The 19,257-nt window shown below is 38.4% G+C and overlaps 2 protein-coding genes and 1 long non-coding RNA gene across 6 annotated transcripts; 2 read left to right on the plus strand and 1 right to left on the minus strand.

Moving 5' to 3' along the window:
* The first annotated feature begins 5,969 nt into the window (after positions 1–5,969).
* On the plus strand, positions 5,970–17,250 carry LOC117619118 (glutamate synthase [NADH], amyloplastic). 4 transcript variants are annotated; one of them, XM_034348975.1, is made up of 22 exons: positions 5,970–6,888; positions 6,981–7,100; positions 7,477–7,590; positions 7,925–8,077; positions 8,273–8,373; positions 8,499–8,595; positions 9,093–9,202; positions 9,493–9,596; positions 9,741–9,920; positions 10,016–10,359; positions 10,462–10,532; positions 10,616–11,085; positions 11,182–12,051; positions 12,153–12,307; positions 12,409–12,570; positions 12,681–14,267; positions 14,585–14,803; positions 14,909–15,177; positions 15,305–15,610; positions 15,708–15,975; positions 16,168–16,425; positions 16,546–17,250. In XM_034348975.1, the coding sequence occupies exons 1-22, from the start codon at positions 6,526–6,528 to the stop codon at positions 16,846–16,848; spliced, it is 6,624 nt and encodes a 2,207-aa protein (XP_034204866.1). In that variant the 5' UTR covers positions 5,970–6,525; the 3' UTR covers positions 16,849–17,250. The 4 variants fall into 4 exon arrangements, with proteins under 4 accessions (XP_034204866.1, XP_034204868.1, XP_034204867.1 ...); XM_034348977.1 differs by having other exon boundaries at positions 8,499–8,573; positions 8,656–9,202; XM_034348976.1 differs by lacking the exons at positions 5,970–6,888; positions 6,981–7,100; positions 7,477–7,590; ... (1 more) ...; positions 8,273–8,373; positions 8,499–8,595 and adding an exon at positions 8,666–8,790.
* Positions 17,251–17,278: 28 nt separating this feature from the next.
* On the minus strand, positions 17,279–18,287 carry LOC117619119. Its single transcript, XR_004584530.1, has 2 exons — positions 18,161–18,287; positions 17,279–17,531 (listed from the first exon to the last, which is right to left on the minus strand). It is a non-coding gene; the product is annotated as an uncharacterized LOC117619119 (long non-coding RNA).
* Positions 18,288–18,517: 230 nt separating this feature from the next.
* Positions 18,518–18,847, plus strand: LOC117618461 (succinate dehydrogenase assembly factor 4, mitochondrial). Its single transcript, XM_034348025.1, has one exon. The coding sequence runs from the start codon at positions 18,518–18,520 to the stop codon at positions 18,845–18,847; it is 330 nt and encodes a 109-aa protein (XP_034203916.1).
* Positions 18,848–19,257: the final 410 nt, after the last annotated feature.

Consider the following 19,257-nt stretch of genomic DNA (forward strand, 5'->3'; position numbering starts at 1 on the left):
ATCAAACTTTTGATGGTGGGTTCCTTCAATTATTTATTTAATCTTCTAAAAAAGAGGTTCCTTCGATTTTTGAGACAATTTACTTACTAATCACGCGAATAAAAACCCCATTAGCATATACCTCGTTCACGAAATTCGACGTCTAAGAATATATCTGAAATATTTCCAATAAGAGAGGGATACATCAAAACTCAAAAACTGTCAATTACCCCAAACCCTAATGTACTTATCATGGACTGATAAATTACCTCAAAGGGCTTTCTTCCCGTGTTTTTATTTCTTCTCCAAACAATGAAAAAGAATCTTATGCTATACAAACCCAGAATCTTAGGCTGATAATTATCTTAATATTTAAAGGAAGAATCTCCCACACATGTGGGCTGCTAATTAACTTGATCATGGAAGTAGATTCTCTCTCATTTGTTTAAGCCTATTTTGATTACATCTCCAATAACAAAATTATAAGAAAAGGATCACCTTAATTAATTAGTCATACTCATGTCTAATCAAGTATTAAAAAGACTAATTCAGGTGTTAATTTATTAAGTTCGATTCGGGGCATGGCATTCGGCTGGGTGGAGAAGAGAGCCTTCAAAAATGTCACGGCACTGTGCCACTGTAATTGTGGATGGTGGCAAAATGGACCCATTCACAAAACTATATTTAATGCTACAACAAAGAATCACTCAATCACGTGTTGCTGTGGACCTGCCATGATCGATCTGAATCATTTTTTAGGAGTTGTGTATGGTGATGGGTCCTAGACATTAAAAAGCTTTAGTCCCGTTTGGTTCATAAGAAATGCGATTTGAGAATGAGAAATTAATTATTTTTTCATATTTGGTAAGTTTAAGTATATGAAATTGTTGCCTGGCTTGTAGAAAAATAGAGAGGAAAGTGAAGCCATCCTCTAAACTTGGGTTTTGTTTTCCCTCATCATGGGAAAGTTTGGGAAAATAAGCTAACATTAAATACATATATTTTTATGACCATTTTATTCCCATTAATAATTTAGAATTACAATATATCATTAAATGCATTCTTTTTTTATTTGATTTAATATGGGTATAATTGAAAATTTATGCAAACTTTATTTTTCATTCTCCAGCATTATCAAACGTAAGAAATGAATCTTCAATTCCTATTTATTGGGGAATGACATGAGAAATGATTTCCCCTCAAATTCATTCCATAAACCAAACGGAGCTTTAGATCCATCGATGTTCGATTGTAATAATTAAGCCAACAAATTCGAACTTAGATTTAATATTCATAGTTTAATAAGTAGCAGTAGTGCCTACTGCCATCAATCTGGCAAGAACTTGGCATTTTTGTATGCTTTTATATCTCTCATTGCGTAATTTAACACGAACATTTAAATACGAGTGATGATGTGCGTGTAACATAGAAGTTCTATGCACGTTCACTTTTAGTACTCTTTTTAAACCAGAAAAATGAAATGAAGCTGTTTGGTTGAAAATCGTTTAGGTTTGTGCTTAGCACACTCCTAATTAGGTAGAGTGGTTGCTTGGTTGGTTGTTTGGTTGAAGCAGTTTAATTGGGTTCCTGTTGCTGTTAAGAATAATAAACAAAAGTAAATAAAAAAGAAACGTGAACTGGAAAGACAAGATGTACGGTTGAATTTTCTGATGAAATTTTATTTTCTCCGACTCTTTGACTGACAGAAATGACAAGCCACAAAACAAATATTGAACTGGATTAGGCAGTAGGGAGCAGCACTCATTATTATCGAATACGGTAACATTCAGCTCGCGTAGCTGTCACTGACACGTGTTTCTTCTGCCCGTGTGCACTGTGTTCTCTGGACCATCACTACTCAATCAATTTCCATTGCTCTTTTAAGAATAAAATAAAATAAAAATATTTTTTGCTCCATTAATTATTTTTCCCTAAATATTTGGGTCCGAGTAAATTCCTAATTTGGTATTCCATTTCTAACCACAGAGTTTCAAGTTTTATACACCATTTATTTTGAAGAAAATAAGGAAATTATCCGAATCTGAGTCACCATGTTTATCTTTTGACGTGCTATAAATTAATGTACTACCATAAAATGCTCATGTACATACAAAGCATATCTTTGTTTTACTCATTTTTCCCTTTCCTCGCTGATAACAACCCACAGCAAAGCATACCCGAGTAAAGTTTTAGTAGGAATATGACTTTTGAGCATAATAATAATATAACACAAACAAATTTGTAGATATTTATCGCGTCAATATTAAACTATATATTTTTATTTTAATAATATTATTTATATCATATTAATTGACAACTTCTCTAGTAGAGGTAGACCTCACTAATGTATTTGAGAGTTACTTGTATTAGAGAGGTGATCAATACATACGACACAATTTACTTACTAATACTAATACAGTTGAAATTTTATGTTTTATATAATTTATAAAACCAATCAAGTGCATTTGAAGTGTTTGTGTTAGATTAAATTTCAACATGAATAAATTATTAAGCGTACACGTATAAACTACGTACGCAATTAAAATCAGAATTTCAGTAGGGTTCGTAAAATTAACAATTCTTCTTAAAAAGAAAAGTCCACATTCAGTGAATGGCTGTAGCGTAACTATAGACAAAGGGACAGAAAAGTCCACGTTGCACCTTGACTTTTAAGAGTTAAAAATCTACCTAACAAGTTTTTTTCTTGGGCTCAAATCAAACTACCAACACAACATAGGGGTTTGGTGACTACAGAATCCCACCTCGTGTTTTTGTTGTTTCCTTAAAAAAATAAAATTTTACTTAAAGTACCGGAAAAAAACAAACAAACAAACGACATACGGACGGAAGTGTCAATCAGGAAAAGCAACGAATCTTTCGAGTTACAGCCTTGGTTGGTTGGCGGTAAGTTTTTAAACATTTCGGAATTTGCGAGGATTTTACAGGATTTCGGAATGCATGAAATGAAGACTGCGTTTCAGTTGGGCAGCCGTACTTTTCGACATATTTGATACAAAGGAGTCCTTATAATTTAGTTTACGAAAAGTGCCCCCAACTTATTCAAAATTTTCATCATATACAACCCTTCTTGGACAGCTGGCTTGACTCCCATCCCCTACAACAATCCTACTAGGCTGATTAGGACGTGGGATTAGGTAACGACACGTGAGATGCAAAGACTGCAATGCCACGAGTGCCTTTGACCATTAAGAATGAAGGAGAGGAAGAGTAGACCAAATTTTATTATATTTTTATCTTAAGTGCTAAAAGGTAATTAACAACGAAGTAGCTAATTACGTTTTACCATTAACAATGCGGGGCAAAGTAGTCAAGGTGAGGTATAAAGTTTATTCATGCGATGGTGACGGTAAACTGTTTGCTAAAATGTCTCAAAAAGACGGGAAAATATGCAATTCATAGTTGGCGATGCATATTTTCTTTATTTGTAAATGTATTTTGGAGATTCGGAATATGCCTCATAAGAAAAAATTTATCGATACCTTTGTCCTATAATGGTAGAGTAACTTTTCTGTGAAAAAGTTACCCCATTGTAATGCATAGCTTTAAAATAAAATTAAAAAATACTCCTTTAAGTGATATATAATATAATTTTTATTTTGATATTTGACATAACATCCAATAATACCGTGAATAGGAATTATTATGAATGAATTTCATATTGATTATTTGATAACATAACATGCTAGATAATTTGATAAATACAAATATATGTATGATTACCCATGTTTAGATATGCATACTTTACACATACACACACAATTATAATGTCATAGGGATTCGAACCTGAGACCTATGGTTTGCAAGTTAATGCTTCCTTATAGTTTAGACTATTGCTTGTACTAAAAATTAAATAAAAATTTGGCCCCGTTTGGTTCATGGAAAATGAGGCTTGTGGATAGGAAATTAATTGTTTAGCCAATGTTTTGTAAGTCCAGTCATAAGAAATTGTTGCCTTGAACATGAGAAAGTAAGGGGAAAATGAAGCTCTCCTCCCAACTTGAGTTTTGTTTTCCATCAGTTTGGGAAAGTGAGCAAATATTAAATGCAAATTTTCATGACCATTTTGTCCCTATTAATAATTTAAAATTACAATATATCATTAAATACATTCTTTTTTTATTTGATTTAATATGGGTATAATTGAAAAATTATACAAACTTTATTTTCTATTCTTACTCAAAACAAACATGGAAAAAGAAATAAAGTGATATATCTTCAGTTATTTTCCTAGAATTACCAAACATGGGAAATGAATATTTCATTTTTCATCCCTTAGGAAATAACATGAAAAGTGAATTCCATTCAAATCCGTTCTGTGAATCAAACGAGATTCGAGTATCACGTACATTATTTAATTCACTCAAGCAATTAATGAACTAAACGATAGACTTTGAAAATTCCGAAATATGAGTGTCATACTACATTTATCCATTTCCGAAACAATTAAATATCTTCAAAATATTATATCTTGTTATTTGTCAAGTTAATTAATAGACGATATCTTACCAAATCAGATTTTAGTGAATAAATAAAGTTAACAAATCTGAAGCAGTAGAAAATATTCAAAATTATGGACGGAAAATGAAGAGTCTATTTGTGGGAAAATAATTTTGCTGTGGATTGGACAGTCAAGAAGAAAGTTGAATATTTAATCCCATCAATCGTCATCAAGTCAGATAGACTAAAAGCAGATTACTTGAATCTCAAAATTAAATTTCTAGATATGCATTTGCATTGCACAGTGAAATAAAACCGACTGTTACTGTTGGCCGCGTAAGAATCCGCTGGCAGTTATCATCGATCACATACCATTGGCCGCGTATCGTCACTCATAGCATCACTACGAACTACGTTATTTTACTGAAATACCCTTAGTTTAAAATTCATATTCTATGTAATTACATAATTAATACACAATTAAAATATAAAACCAGTGGAGATATAATAAGAACCACTTTGACCTCACTCATAAGACATTATTTTAGAGGAAATATTGATCTTTATTTATAATTTGCATTGACTTCTATATTAATTTTCAACAATATATACATCACAATACATAGAAAAAATATTTTTTTATTGTTTTTCACATTTTCAAATTGTAACACGGACAACGTATTCAAGATAAATGATGTTTGGTTGCTTAAATTCATTGCAATCAAAAAAATTTCACTTATTTATTTACAACATGACTCATGATAAAATAATGTTTTTCCAGTGTGCAATTTTAAATATGCATATAAACAATTAAATAATTTATTTTAACCACCTTCATATTTTTCATAGAATTTTAGTAATCTAAATTATACGTAAAGCTTTTTGAAACGATTAGTCCACCAAATAATATCATAATGCAATATAAAAGATGCCCAGAAGAGAAAAAACAGAAAGAAAAACAAAATAAACAGCATCTAGATTTACAAGGGCAAACTGGTCATTCAAAAGGAGAACACACCGAAAACATTTGTCGGTTAAAATTAATCTAAATCCGTTAACTGTCTTGGCACAATAAAAAAGACACTCCAAATGTTATCCAAATTGACAAGAGTTCCAATCTAAAGTGAATTACCTTTTGTTATGGGGAAAAAAAGGTCTAAAGTGAAGATGTTTTATTTACCGCGGAGGCTTGGAGCCGAACCTAGTGGATTGATAGGCTCGGAAAGAACAAGAGGCGGCCTAACAAAAACAGAAAAAAAACAAAACCCTTCGATGTGTTTATCTAATTAAGTGATCTTTCTATATGAGTGTATTTGCAGCGGGGGCCACCATGAGCGGCTGTCGCGTGCCGCATAGGGCATTGTACACGTGGCATAATTGCGAATTCTGAGCTGTCTTGTCACTTAAAAACAGTGAGCATGAGGTCGGACTTGGTAAATTTAGCGTCCCTGTGGTCCCCACACACCCCTTTCTCTCTCTAGGACACCACCACCAGACTCCTCTCTCTCTCTAAAAACCTGTCTCTGTTTTCTCTATAAAACACCGCTCTGCCTCTTCTTAGAGAACCCAAAAGCGAAGGGCCGACTCGCATATTTGCTGGTGCGCTGCAACTCTCCCCTGCCCCCTGCCCCCTGCCTCCTACTTCCTGCCTACCTCCCTCAGTTTTCTCTCACTTTCTCGCTCATTTTCCGGGAAAATCGAGATCAAGAACTAGCGAGGCATAGGAAATACCGGCCAATCTGTTGACCTTTTCTCCTTCAACTTCCAAATTTTTCTTCTCCCAAAACTCAGTCTACAATATTTTACCACCAATCGTAAATCGTGTCCCCCCAAACGTCGTCGTCCCTCCGCTGAAGATCTCATCTTTGCCTGAAAGCCTGGGTTTCTTCTCTAATCTGGATCTAAATCCCGTATCAGTCTCCAAAACAAACTCTCAAGGACTCAGATTCCTCCTATAAGAAAAAGCACTACAGATTTAACAAAATCATTATTATTATTATTATTATTATTATTAAATATTAAATATTATTTTATATACACGCACACATAATCGGAAGAATCAAATCCGATTTTCTGATTTTCTGAATAATGTTGGCGAGCTCTGGTTCCGTTGTTCAACTCCGAACCAAACCTTCCCTCGCATCTCAGCTCAATGCCACGCCGATAGCAAGGCTCGGGAGCAGAGCCGCCGCATGCTCTGCTACCAGGAAATCCACCAAGGCTTTGGCCAACAAGTTCTTCGGGACCCGATTGCGGCCCGCCGGATCCGAGAAGCTCCACTTATGGCGATCCGACGGTCCCGGCCGCTCGCCCAAGCTTCGGGTCGTCGTCCGCTCCTTACTCTCCGCCGTTCCCGAGAAACCCCTCGGCCTATACGACCCGTCGTTCGATAAGGACTCGTGTGGGGTTGGTTTCGTCGCTGAATTGTCCGGCGAAGGCAGCCGCGAAACGGTAGGCGTCGTATAAGTTGCTAATACGCACGTGCATGTAATATGCGAGATTTTGGGGATTGATTTGATGTGTGTGGTTGTATGGTATTGCAGATTACGGATGCTTTGGAAATGTTGGTGCGTATGGCACACAGAGGAGCTTGCGGGTGTGAAACGAATACTGGTGATGGAGCTGGGATTCTCGTCGGTCTTCCTCACGACTTCTACAAGGAGGTATATTATCTTTAATTTTAAGATGAATAGATTTTTCTATTTCGAATTTGGTTTTCTTGATGTATTTTTTAGTTATTCGTATTTTATTTTGTTTTGACGGATTTTAATGAGTTTTTTTTTGTTCCCATATATAAAAGGTGCTTTCTAGTTTTCGGTGAATTTTTTAATTTTTTATTGGAAGCTAATAAGGAAAAAAGAAACGTTTGTTAAATATGAAATCTCTTATTATTTCAGTGTTTTTAATTTTGTTTTTCCGGATGAAAATAGTTTGCTTATAGTTGGGAAAATATCTACTTGGATTTCTGCCTACGTAGATACAGTTGGCCACCAACTTCTGTTTATTTTGGCTCTGACTGTTGCGTTTGCCGTTTCTCAGGTTGCCAAGGATGTTGGGTTTGAGCTTCCACCGGCAGGGGAATATGCTGTTGGAATGTTTTTCTTGCCCACATCTGACAGTCGAAGAGAAGAAAGCAAAAATGTATTTACAAAGGTAATTTCACGATTCCATTGTTTGCTATTACGACATTCTCGAACTCATATGTCCATATTCATTGCTTAGCCAAAAGAAAGAAAAAGACAGGATCACATCAGAATTTGTTATTGAGCAGTTACACATCTGTACAAAATGTTTTCTGGTGCACAACAGAAGACAATGATTGATCTTTTGAAATCAAATAGATTTTTGCAGCGACCTCTTAATCTTGCATGTCTATATGTTGTTTGGTGGACCTCTTTTCTTATCATTTGGTGTTAATTGCTATGTCTACTTGTGATGTTGATGTCTGGTAGTGGAATTCATGGGAATATTGCTCATATGTTTGCAGGTTGCAGAGTCTCTTGGACATACTGTTCTTGGATGGCGATCTGTTCCGACAGATAACTCAGACTTGGGGAAGTCTGCTTTGCAGACAGAACCTGTTATTGAGCAAGTGTTTCTTACCCCGACTCCAAGGTCAAAACTTGACCTCGAGCGACAGGTATATGTTCTAATCCAGATGTAAATACACAAATGTCATAAGATGCTTTTGCAGTAATGGAGTTGTTTCCTATTTCCCCCCTTTTGTAATCTGGAGTTATTTTAGAGAAATGAATGGCTGGAGAAATGAGTACCTTAATTCCCTATGTACCTAATACTATGGTTATGATACTTTTTTGCATTTCCTTCCTTCCAGATGTACATACTCAGAAGGGTTTCAATGGTTGCCATCCGAGCTGCATTAAACCTTGAACATGGTGGTGCTAAAGACTTCTATATATGTTCCCTTTCCTCAAGGTTTGTTCTTCAGATATCTAGCATGTTTTGTTTTTCTTTCCAACAAGTTTTATTATTTATGTGGTCATATTTTGATTCTTTCTGTGATCATATTTTGATTATTTCTGTTACTTCGTTTTATGTAGGACTGTTGTTTACAAAGGTCAGCTGAAGCCCATTCAGCTGAAGGATTACTATTTTGCAGATCTTGGCAATGAAAGGTTTACGAGCTACATGGCCCTGGTAAATATATAATCCATTCACTTTTTTTCTTTCTCCACTAACTCAATACTCCACAAACAGCATGGGAACAACCAGTAACTGAAGAGATGCAAGGTTGAGGAATGACTTCTGAGGCATTGAGGTTTGAATGATCTCTTAAGTTCTTCCACTCCCTTGATTACTAATTGAAATTGGATGCTGGATTGGATGCATTGGGTGAGTTGGTAAGAAACCTCATTATCAAGTAAATCATGTTTGCAGAAACTTGGTGCGGTGCTCTCTATGATGAGTTGTTGAGGATGAAAATTCCACACAAGTGGTGAAAAGGAAATTGTGTTTGGTCGAAGTATAGATTAGGATTTCAATTTGTACTCGCACTGCAGTTTACTTCTGATTGGAGCGGCCTGAACACAATTTCTCGTGTGTGGTTTTAGGCTTTTAGCATCGGATTTCCATATTCTGAATAAAGAATATGGAGTTGTATATGACAATATCGGTTCTTTTGATCATTTGTGCAGGTACACTCGCGGTTCTCAACAAATACTTTTCCCAGCTGGGATCGTGCTCAGCCTATGCGTGTCATTGGCCACAATGGAGAAATCAATACCCTTAAAGGAAATGTTAACTGGTATGTTTTTGAGTATATAGTTTTGTCATCCGTAAGTGGTAGGAGTTGGTTTTGTAACATATGTACCTTTTTTGCTTGAATTTAATATCCTGTTGACTTTACCATTTTAAGAGGACTTTATAGAATGCTGAACTTGTAAGTAAGCACGCTTGCTCATTCATTTGATGAGTTGAATGCCTCATCAATGTTTGATGACTCGAGATGTGTTTCTGGTTAAGTATCACTTGCTTCTCCCTCAGGTTTAAGAATTTTTAAATAAAGTTTCTGACATTCTTATAAAATACACTCAGGATGAAGGCACGCGAGGGACTGCTTAAGTGCAAGGAACTTGGTCTATCAAGAAATGAGTTAAAGAAGCTGTTACCAATTGTGGATGCCAGTTCTTCTGATTCAGGTAAATTTAGACCATTGCTACATTATTGTAAATACGTGGATAAATCAGTATATGCTTTCTTGCCGGATGTTGGTAGCATAATTTTTGTTTTTATTTTTATGTTATGTATCTAATTTGCGCAAATTTGACTTTTTCATTATGTAGGAGCTTTTGATGGTGTCCTTGAGTTTCTGGTTCAAGCTGGCAGAAGCCTTCCTGAAGCTATGATGATGATGATTCCTGAAGCATGGCAAAATGACAAGAACATGGATCCTCATAGGAAAGCGCTGTATGAATATTTCTCATCTCTCATGGAGCCATGGGATGGGCCAGCTCTTATATCATGTAATATATATTGGAATTTTTTTTTTGGACTTGCTTGGAAATACATTTGCATTAGTTCTGCTGTGTACTTTCGTCTTAACAAATACTTGTTGCAGTTACTGATGGTCGCTATTTGGGAGCTACACTGGATCGTAATGGACTTCGGCCTGGTCGATTTTATGTCACCCACAGTGGACGAGTTATTATGGCCAGTGAAGTTGGTGTAGTAGACATTCCTCCAGAAGATGTCAGTAGGAAAGGAAGACTTAACCCTGGAATGATGCTTTTGGTGGATTTTGAGAATCATATTGTTGTAGATGATGAAGCTTTGAAGCAGCAATACTCGTTGGCAAGGCCATACGGGGAGTGGCTTGAGAGGCAAAAGATTGAGCTCAAGGACATAGTAGCTTCTGTTCAAGAATCTGACAGGGCCCCTCCATCCATAGCGGGAGTTATTCCTGTAATTTGACTTAACCATTTATGCCAAGTAGCCTTTTTCGTTTTTCTTTAGGTATTATTCTGTTGTCGATTCTTACTTTGATATATCATTTGTGACTTCTAGGCATCTACTGATGATGAAAACATGGAAAACATGGGAATCCATGGTTTATTGGCACCATTGAAAGCTTTTGGGTATGTGATGTTTATCCTATGGTCCTACCTATGTTATAGCCTTCTTGACTGTCATATAATTGATATATTTACCCTCTGTGCAGCTATACACTTGAATCCCTGGAAATGTTGTTGCTTCCCATGGCAAAAGATGGTGTAGAGGCTCTTGGGTCAATGGGAAACGATACCCCATTGGCTGTCATGTCTAACAGAGAAAAGCTTACGTTTGAGTATTTCAAGCAAATGTTTGCTCAAGTTACAAACCCTCCAATTGATCCCATCCGAGAGAAGGTAGTCACTTCTATGGAATGCATGATTGGTCCGGAGGGTGATCTGACAGAAACCACTGAAGAACAATGTCATCGTCTCTCACTCAAGGGTTCTCTTTTAACCATAGAAGAAATGGAAGCAATCAAAAAAATGAACTACAGAGGTTGGCGTTGCAAAGTTCTTGATATAACTTATTCCAAGGAACGTGGTAGGGAAGGATTGGAGGAGACCTTGGATAGAATCTGTGCTGAAGCACGTGAAGCGATTAAGAAGGGATATACCACACTTGTTCTTTCAGACAGAGGTATTGTCCTTGTCATTTATGTTACCTTGAGTTGAAAATAATGAGTACTTAATTGAAAACTATGTCATATTTAATTGTTGCTCCTTTAACGTGCAGCCTTCTCCCCAAAGCGTGTTGCTGTAAGCTCCCTTTTAGCTGTTGGTGCTGTTCATCAACACCTAGTTAAAAATCTTGAACGCACAAGAGTAGGGTTGATAATTGAATCTGCTGAGCCACGTGAAGTACACCATTTCTGTACACTAGTTGGTTTTGGTGCAGATGCTATCTGCCCATACTTGGCTATAGAAGCCATTTGGAGACTGCAGGTTGACGGAAAGATCCCACCAAAAGCTAATGGTGTAATATACTCAAAGGATGAACTGGTTAAAAAGTACTTCAAAGCAAGCAACTATGGAATGATGAAGGTTCTTGCCAAGATGGGGATATCCACTTTAGCCTCTTACAAGGGTGCACAGATTTTTGAAGCTTTGGGTCTTTCATCAGAAGTAATTGAGAGGTGCTTTGCCGGAACCCCTAGTAGGGTTGAGGGTGCAACATTTGAGATGCTTGCTCATGATGAACTTCATATGCACGAGTTGGCATTTCCATCTCGAACTTTTCCTCCAGGAAGTGCAGAAGCAGTTGCACTGCCAAATCCTGGGGATTATCATTGGAGAAAAGGTGGTGAGGTTCACCTAAATGATCCCTTTGCTATTTCAAAACTTCAAGAGGCTGCTAGAACTAACAGTGTGGCTGCATATAAAGAATACTCGAAGTTCATTCATGAATTAAACAAAGCCTGCAATCTCCGGGGTCTTCTGAAATTTAAAAGCACAGAGCAGAAGATTCACTTGGATGAAGTGGAACCTGCCAGTGAGATTGTAAAACGGTTCTGTACTGGTGCTATGAGTTATGGATCAATATCATTGGAGGCACACACTACACTGGCCATGGCTATGAACAAAATTGGAGGAAAGTCAAATACAGGTTCACTTCTTAAATCTTTGTTAGTGTGGTTTTTTTCTATCATCTCACACTGTTGCAGTATTATATTAACTGCTACTGAATTATATTGCTTTTTCATAAAGGTGAGGGAGGTGAGCAGCCGTCTCGTATGGAGCCACTTCCAGATGGTTCAAGAAACCCAAAGAGGAGTGCAATTAAGCAGGTTGCTAGTGGCAGATTTGGAGTTTCAAGTTACTATCTTACGAATGCTGATGAACTGCAGATAAAAATGGCTCAGGTATATATAGTTGTGATACAAATCTAAATGCTAATGTCTGGTGCACTATTCCTGTTAATTGATACCTAACTGATTTTTAACTGAATTTATTTGTTGCACAGGGGGCCAAGCCTGGTGAAGGAGGTGAGCTTCCTGGGCACAAGGTTATTGGAGACATTGCTGTTACAAGGAATTCTACTGCTGGTGTGGGTCTTATCAGTCCACCTCCCCATCATGATATCTACTCGATTGAAGACCTTGCTCAATTAATTCATGATCTTAAGGTATGTTCCCTTCTTGTAATCGCTGTTTCCGCGCTCCCACTGCCCTGTTTCACTACTGCTACTAAATGCATGTTTTATTTGGATCATAATTCTATTTCATTGATCTGCAGAATGCTAACCCGACAGCTCGAATTAGCGTAAAGTTAGTATCTGAAGTAGGTGTTGGAGTAGTTGCTAGTGGAGTTGTGAAGGGGCATGCTGACCATGTGTTAATCTCTGGACATGATGGAGGCACAGGGGCCTCTAGATGGACGGGTATTAAGAATGCTGGGCTTCCATGGGAACTTGGTTTGGCTGAGACGCATCAAACCTTGGTTGCTAATGATCTTCGCGGTCGCACAACTCTTCAGACAGATGGCCAACTAAAAACCGGAAGAGATGTTGCCATAGCCGCACTTCTTGGTGCAGAAGAGTTTGGTTTCAGCACAGCACCCCTCATAACTCTTGGCTGCATTATGATGCGGAAGTGCCATAAGAATACCTGTCCTGTTGGCATTGCAACCCAAGATCCAGTACTTCGTGAGAAGTTTGCAGGAGAACCAGAACATGTCATTAATTTTTTCTTTATGGTAGCAGAAGAATTGAGAGAAATAATGTCACAGCTTGGTTTCCGTACTTTAAATGAGATGGTTGGTCGTTCAGATATGCTTGAAGTCGATAAAGATGTGACTAGAAACAATGAAAAGCTTGATAACATTGATCTATCCTTATTACTTAGACCTGCAGCAGACCTTCGGCCTGACGCTGCACAATATTGTGTCCAGAAACAGGATCATGGTTTGGACATGGCTCTTGACCACAAACTAATTTCTCTGTCCAAGGCTGCTATTGAAAAGTCTCTTCCTGTATACTTTGAAACAACTATTTGCAATGTGAATCGTGCTGTTGGGACAATGCTTAGCCATGAGGTGACCAAACGTTACAACAGGGAAGGGCTTCCTGCTGACACTATCCATATCAAATTCAATGGAAGTGCAGGACAAAGTCTCGGAGCATTCCTGTGCCCGGGTATCATGCTTGAGCTTGAAGGTGACAGCAATGATTATGTTGGAAAAGGATTGTCAGGTGGAAAGATTGTAGTTTATCCTCCCAAGAAAAGCAAGTTTGATCCAAAAGAAAATATTGTGATCGGTAATGTTGCTCTTTATGGTGCAACTAGTGGAGAGGCATACTTCAATGGAATGGCAGCAGAAAGATTCTGTGTTCGCAATTCTGGTGCTAGGGCAGTTGTCGAAGGCGTTGGGGATCATGGTTGTGAATACATGACCGGTGGCACTGTTGTGGTGCTTGGGAAAACTGGCAGGAACTTTGCTGCTGGTATGAGTGGTGGTATTGCCTACATTCTTGATGTGGATGGGCAATTTCGGTCCCGATGCAATCTCGAGCTTGTAGATCTTGATAAACTTGAAGAAGAAGATGTGATGACCCTTAAAATGATGATACAGCAGCATCAACGGCACACAAACAGCTTGCTGGCCAGTCAAGTACTGGCTGATTTTGGCAATCTTTTGCCTAAGTTTGTCAAGGTTATCCCAAGAGAGTACAAGCGTGTTCTTGCAAATATGAAAGACGAAGCCTCCAAACAGGATGCTGTTGACGAAGCTGAGCAAGACGAACCAGAGTTAATTGAGAAAGATGCTTTTGAAGAACTTAAGAAGTTGGCAGCATCATCATCATTAAATGGGAAATCCAATCAGGTAATTGAACTTTTTACTCTTAAATTTGAGTTCTGCATCCCCACCTCTCCCCTCCCCTCCCTCCCCTCTATGTTTTTAACTTTTGGTTTCCTTCCGGTTGCTTTTCTACTATTTGGAACGTCAATTCTCTGATCTTTGTATAGTATTGACATGGTTTCCTGTTGGGACAATTGAAGAAAGTCTTCATATCATTACAAGCCCACTTGGGTCACATTTGTACACAGAAATATTGATTTGATTATTTGGATTTTACTTTCTGGTAACCACTATGGATTGCATAATCTAAAAAGGTTCTAATATGAGAGTTATATTTGCAGACGGTAGAGGATTCTGAAATATTTAAGAGGCCTTCTCAGGTCAGCGATGCTGTCAAACATCGCGGTTTTATTTCTTATGAGCGTGAGGGCGTTCAATATAGGGATCCTAATGTTCGGATGAATGACTGGAAGGAAGTTATGGAGGAAACTCAACCTGGACCGCTATTAAAGACTCAGTCAGCCCGTTGCATGGACTGTGGCACTCCTTTCTGCCATCAGGTAGGAACTTGTATCTTTTTTTGACCCATTTTGCTCATTATCAAGCATTATCTAGTTACGGATACACTGCCTCTACTAATTCTGATATTTCAAATAAAATTGCAGGAGAACTCTGGATGTCCTCTTGGTAATAAAATACCCGAGTTCAATGAGCTGGTGTACCAGAATAGGTGGCATGAAGCATTAGAAAGACTTCTAGAGACAAATAACTTCCCTGAGTTTACTGGTCGAGTTTGCCCGGCACCTTGTGAAGGTTCCTGTGTTCTGGGTATTATTGAGAATCCTGTATCTATCAAAAGCATCGAATGTGCCATCATAGACAAGGCTTTTGAGGAAGGTTGGATGGTTCCACGACCTCCTCTCAAGAGAACTGGGTATACTTTTCTTCTCAGCCTAAGAGCGATGCTATCTTGGATTGTCTTGCCAGAATATGTTGAGTTATTTTTCATTTTGTAGATTCTCTATGCATGATTCATCAGTTTGATGTGTTTATAATTACAGGAAAAGGGTTGCCATTGTTGGAAGCGGACCAGCTGGTCTAGCTGCTGCTGATCAACTAAACAGATTAGGCCATACGGTGACTGTGTATGAGCGTGCTGATAGAATTGGAGGGCTCATGATGTATGGAGTTCCTAATATGAAGGCTGACAAAGTGGATATAGTTCAACGGCGGGTTAACCTTATGGCTGAGGAAGGTGTCAACTTTGTGGTTAATGCTAGTGTTGGAAATGATCCTTTGTACTCGCTTGATCGCCTTCGAGAGGAGAATAATGCCATTATTTTAGCAGTAGGAGCAACAAAACCAAGGTAACTTATAATTGTGTAATGTTGTTGTTTCTAAGGTATTATTTGAATATGGTTAACAGTAGTGAAATTTTTAAATTTTTTTTTTTTTTGGGTGCAGGGACCTTCCTGTACCAGGGCGAGAGTTGTCAGGTGTTCATTTTGCTATGGAGTTCCTTCACGCAAACACCAAAAGCTTACTAGATAGCAATCTTCAGGATGGTAACTATATTTCTGCTAAGGGCAAGAAAGTTGTGGTAATTGGTGGAGGTGACACTGGCACTGATTGCATAGGAACATCCGTTAGACATGGCTGTAGTAGCATCATAAATTTGGAGCTTCTCCCTCAGCCACCACGAACAAGGGCTCCAGGAAACCCTTGGCCACAGGTTGGATTTTTGTGAATTTTTGTCTGGTTGTTCTTGGGATCCATTTGTGATTTCCTTGGCTTGTCAATTTCATTGTTTGTGGTTCTCTGCATGCACGTTAGGTTATGAAATGTCATGAAGTTGGATTGCTTGCTTTAAATAGAAGAAATGCCATTGAGTTTTGTCATGTGTTTCTTTATTTTGGTTTTGCAGTGGCCTCGTGTATTCCGGGTAGATTACGGGCACCAAGAAGTTGCAGCTAAGTTTGGCAAAGATCCAAGATCTTATGAGGTGCTTACTAAGAGATTTGTGGGAGATGAGAATGGGGCTGTGAAAGGACTTGAGCTGGTTAGTGTCAAATGGGAGAAGGATGCTACTGGGAAGTTCCAATTCAAGGAAATCGAGGGCTCTGAGGAGATCATCGAGGTTGACCTAGTCCTACTAGCAATGGGTTTCCTTGGACCTGAGGCGGTTAGTATCTTCAATTACTATTCCAGTGGTTCAAGTTGCTTAAAAGTTCAAATACATTTGTAAAATATTTATCATGTTTTTTCTTCTTCTTCTCACTGGTTACTCTGTTTGGTTTGGCAGACGGTAGCAGAGAAGTTGGGGTTGGAGCGTGACAATCGCTCAAACTACAAGGCGGAGTATGGTCGGTTCTCAACCAATGTGGATGGGGTATTTGCAGCTGGGGACTGCCGGCGTGGTCAATCCCTGGTGGTGTGGGCAATCTCAGAGGGGCGGCAAGCTGCTGCACAAGTTGACAAATACCTCTCCATTGAGGAAGAAGACGACCACACCATTAGCAATGGCAGCCATGAAAATATTTTGAAGAGGCATCAAGATCTTAGCAAGAGGAACACAGGTAGTAGCAAACACACAGTGATGACATAGATGACATGATCATCAAGATTTTTACTAAAGAACCAAGACAGCAGCAAGCAAATACAGTGACAGCGACACAGAAACATATGGCTTGTGTCGATTTTGGAAGGAAGTTTCAAGATTGATTAGCCTCATGGGTGAACCACTTCGTTCGTGATGCGATGGAGCTGAGGCCAGAAGGGACAGCAGAAGCAGGAGGCGGCGGCTTCACTTTTGGGGGCAACAAAGCCTTTCTATTCTCGCATAATCAAAGTAGTTTTTTCAGCGGAGCCTGGGTATAGGTTTTAGAATATTTCTTTGTTTATAGTTTTACCCGGGTCTTTTTTGCGTGGTTGTTTTAAAGGAATAATGTACAGTTTTGGTTCTTCACCAATTATTTAAGATTATATATATGATGGGGAATTATTATTATGTTTTAAGAGCAGAAAATCAACCAAACTGGCGCTCGCAGAACATCAATCGAATTGCAATGCTTTAAGTTTAGCATGTGGATTTATTTCCTGACGAATGAATACGGAAATAGAGAGCATCAAGGCCAACAAGTTTTTTTTGTGCATATCTTAATAACAAGAAGAAGACATCATCTTTCTCTGCAACCCTACTCAACTCCCAAGTTGTCGTTTTGAAACACGGTGTTTCTCCACTTTACTCCATCATCAAATTCAAATTCAAAATCAAATGCATCCACCCAACTGCAAAATAAATAAACAAACAAAATCAACATAACCCAACTTTTCGATTTCTCAAATACTAACCTCTTGTGTCTGTGGTCTATATATATATATATATATATATATATATATATATATATAAAAAATAGAATGGCTTCTATTTCCTTGGCCAAGACAGGTGTACGTTCTGGCTGAAGAGAAGCTTTCCCTCCCGCTGCAGCGTTTTTGGGTGGTGTTGGGACATCTGACTCTATACTTTCAGTTTCATGCTGAGCCTGTGAACAAGTAGAACCTAAACACACACACATACATTGTCGACAATTTATCATAATGCCAATGAAAAGAAACACAACACAACCAAAAGTTAGCACAACAGATCCCTACGTTTGACAGAGCACTGTATCTGTATTCCTATAAATGCCATGCTAAGGTTCTATTTGAATGGACGGATCCCAAAATCCATGGATTCAGATGACATTTTAAGATAAAATTGTTTGTATATGTATGAACTGATACAAGAGGCTAAGATAATCATAAGAAATATAATACCAAGTTTTATTTGACAAGAGCAAATAATGTCAAGAACATGAAAAACAGAGTGAGAAGACATGTCACGCTGAACACAAGTATGCATAGAAAGTGTTACATACCTGAGGTTGATGATTTTGGGTGTCTTTGTGGGAATTTAATGCGTGCAATTCTCTTCAGAATATGCCCTTCCCCATGTTATAATTCCTTGCTTGGTCTTCATTTATTATCTTCGGACGATCTTTTTGGGTTTCTGGACCACCTGCCATTAGAAGAAGCCCATTCGGGCCCAATAGGGTGGCCCAATCTGATTTACACAACGACCACGTGGCTTCATAACTCTACGACACGACGCCGTTTGGTTGCCACAACAATAGCATTCCCTCCCTACCTTCTCTTCTCTCACTTCTATTTCCTTTTTTCTTGCAGAGAAGAAGGAAGAATAAAAAACAAGAACGAACGAACGAACGAAAGAAAAGATGGCGATCAATCTAGGCCGTCTATTCTCATCAACGACCGTTCTCTCAACCCCTAGTAGAGCCGAGCCTCTAACTCGCGCCGCCATCAACTCAGTGAGTCGCCTCTTGTGTTCATCGGCTACGCAGTCTCAATCCCAGCACCAAAACCCCAGCAAGGAACAAAGAGAGCCCACCGACGAAAAACTTGAAAGCACTGAAAATCAAGCTGATGATGATGATGAAGACGATGGGTATATGAATAAAGAGACGGGTGAGATCGGCGGGCCCAAAGGGCCGGAGCCCACCCGATTCGGCGATTGGGAGCGAAACGGTCGGTGCTCTGATTTTTGAGTTTCTTTGGGGGTCCAGATTTGATGAAATAATAATTGCAATATGTTATGCAAATTTTGTTACTTTTATGGATGGTTTAGTTGTTTAGTGAAATTGTGCAAAGTGAAGTGGTTGTTTTGAAGTTTGAAATAAAATTATTATTCGTAATCGTAATCTTTGGTTCGCTGGGTTTTGTTTTGCTACGGCACGAAATCACACCCAAAATGGAACCCAGAAGAAGAAACTTGTAAAGTGAAACGACGTTTCGACGTTGCCTGAGTTGGGCTTTGCTCTGTTAGGTTTGGGCTTGAGAAGTCTATACACAGTTGGGGCTTTGGGCTATGGCGCCTTATAGATGAGACCGGATCGTGAGCCGGAAACAAGATTGAACCTGGATTTGCAGCAATGCCTGAGAATGAGAATCAATCAAT

This window comes from Prunus dulcis, chromosome 2, assembly GCF_902201215.1.
Source record: "Prunus dulcis chromosome 2, ALMONDv2, whole genome shotgun sequence".
NCBI lineage: Eukaryota > Viridiplantae > Streptophyta > Magnoliopsida > Rosales > Rosaceae > Prunus > Prunus dulcis.

What these genes read in the sequence shown, in the direction of transcription:
- LOC117619118 (XM_034348975.1), top strand. Translation starts at nt 6,526, where the DNA reads ATGTTGGCGAGCTCTGGTTCCGTTGTTCAACTCCGAACCAAACCTTCC. An exon ending in TGCCAGTTCTTCTGATTCAG is followed by an intron (nt 9,597 to 9,740) that starts GTAAATTTAGAC and finishes TTCATTATGTAG; the next exon opens with GAGCTTTTGATGGTGTCCTT. An exon ending in GCACCATTGAAAGCTTTTGG is followed by an intron (nt 10,533 to 10,615) that starts GTATGTGATGTT and finishes CCCTCTGTGCAG; the next exon opens with CTATACACTTGAATCCCTGG.
- LOC117618461 (XM_034348025.1), top strand. Translation starts at nt 18,518, where the DNA reads ATGGCGATCAATCTAGGCCGTCTATTCTCATCAACGACCGTTCTCTCA.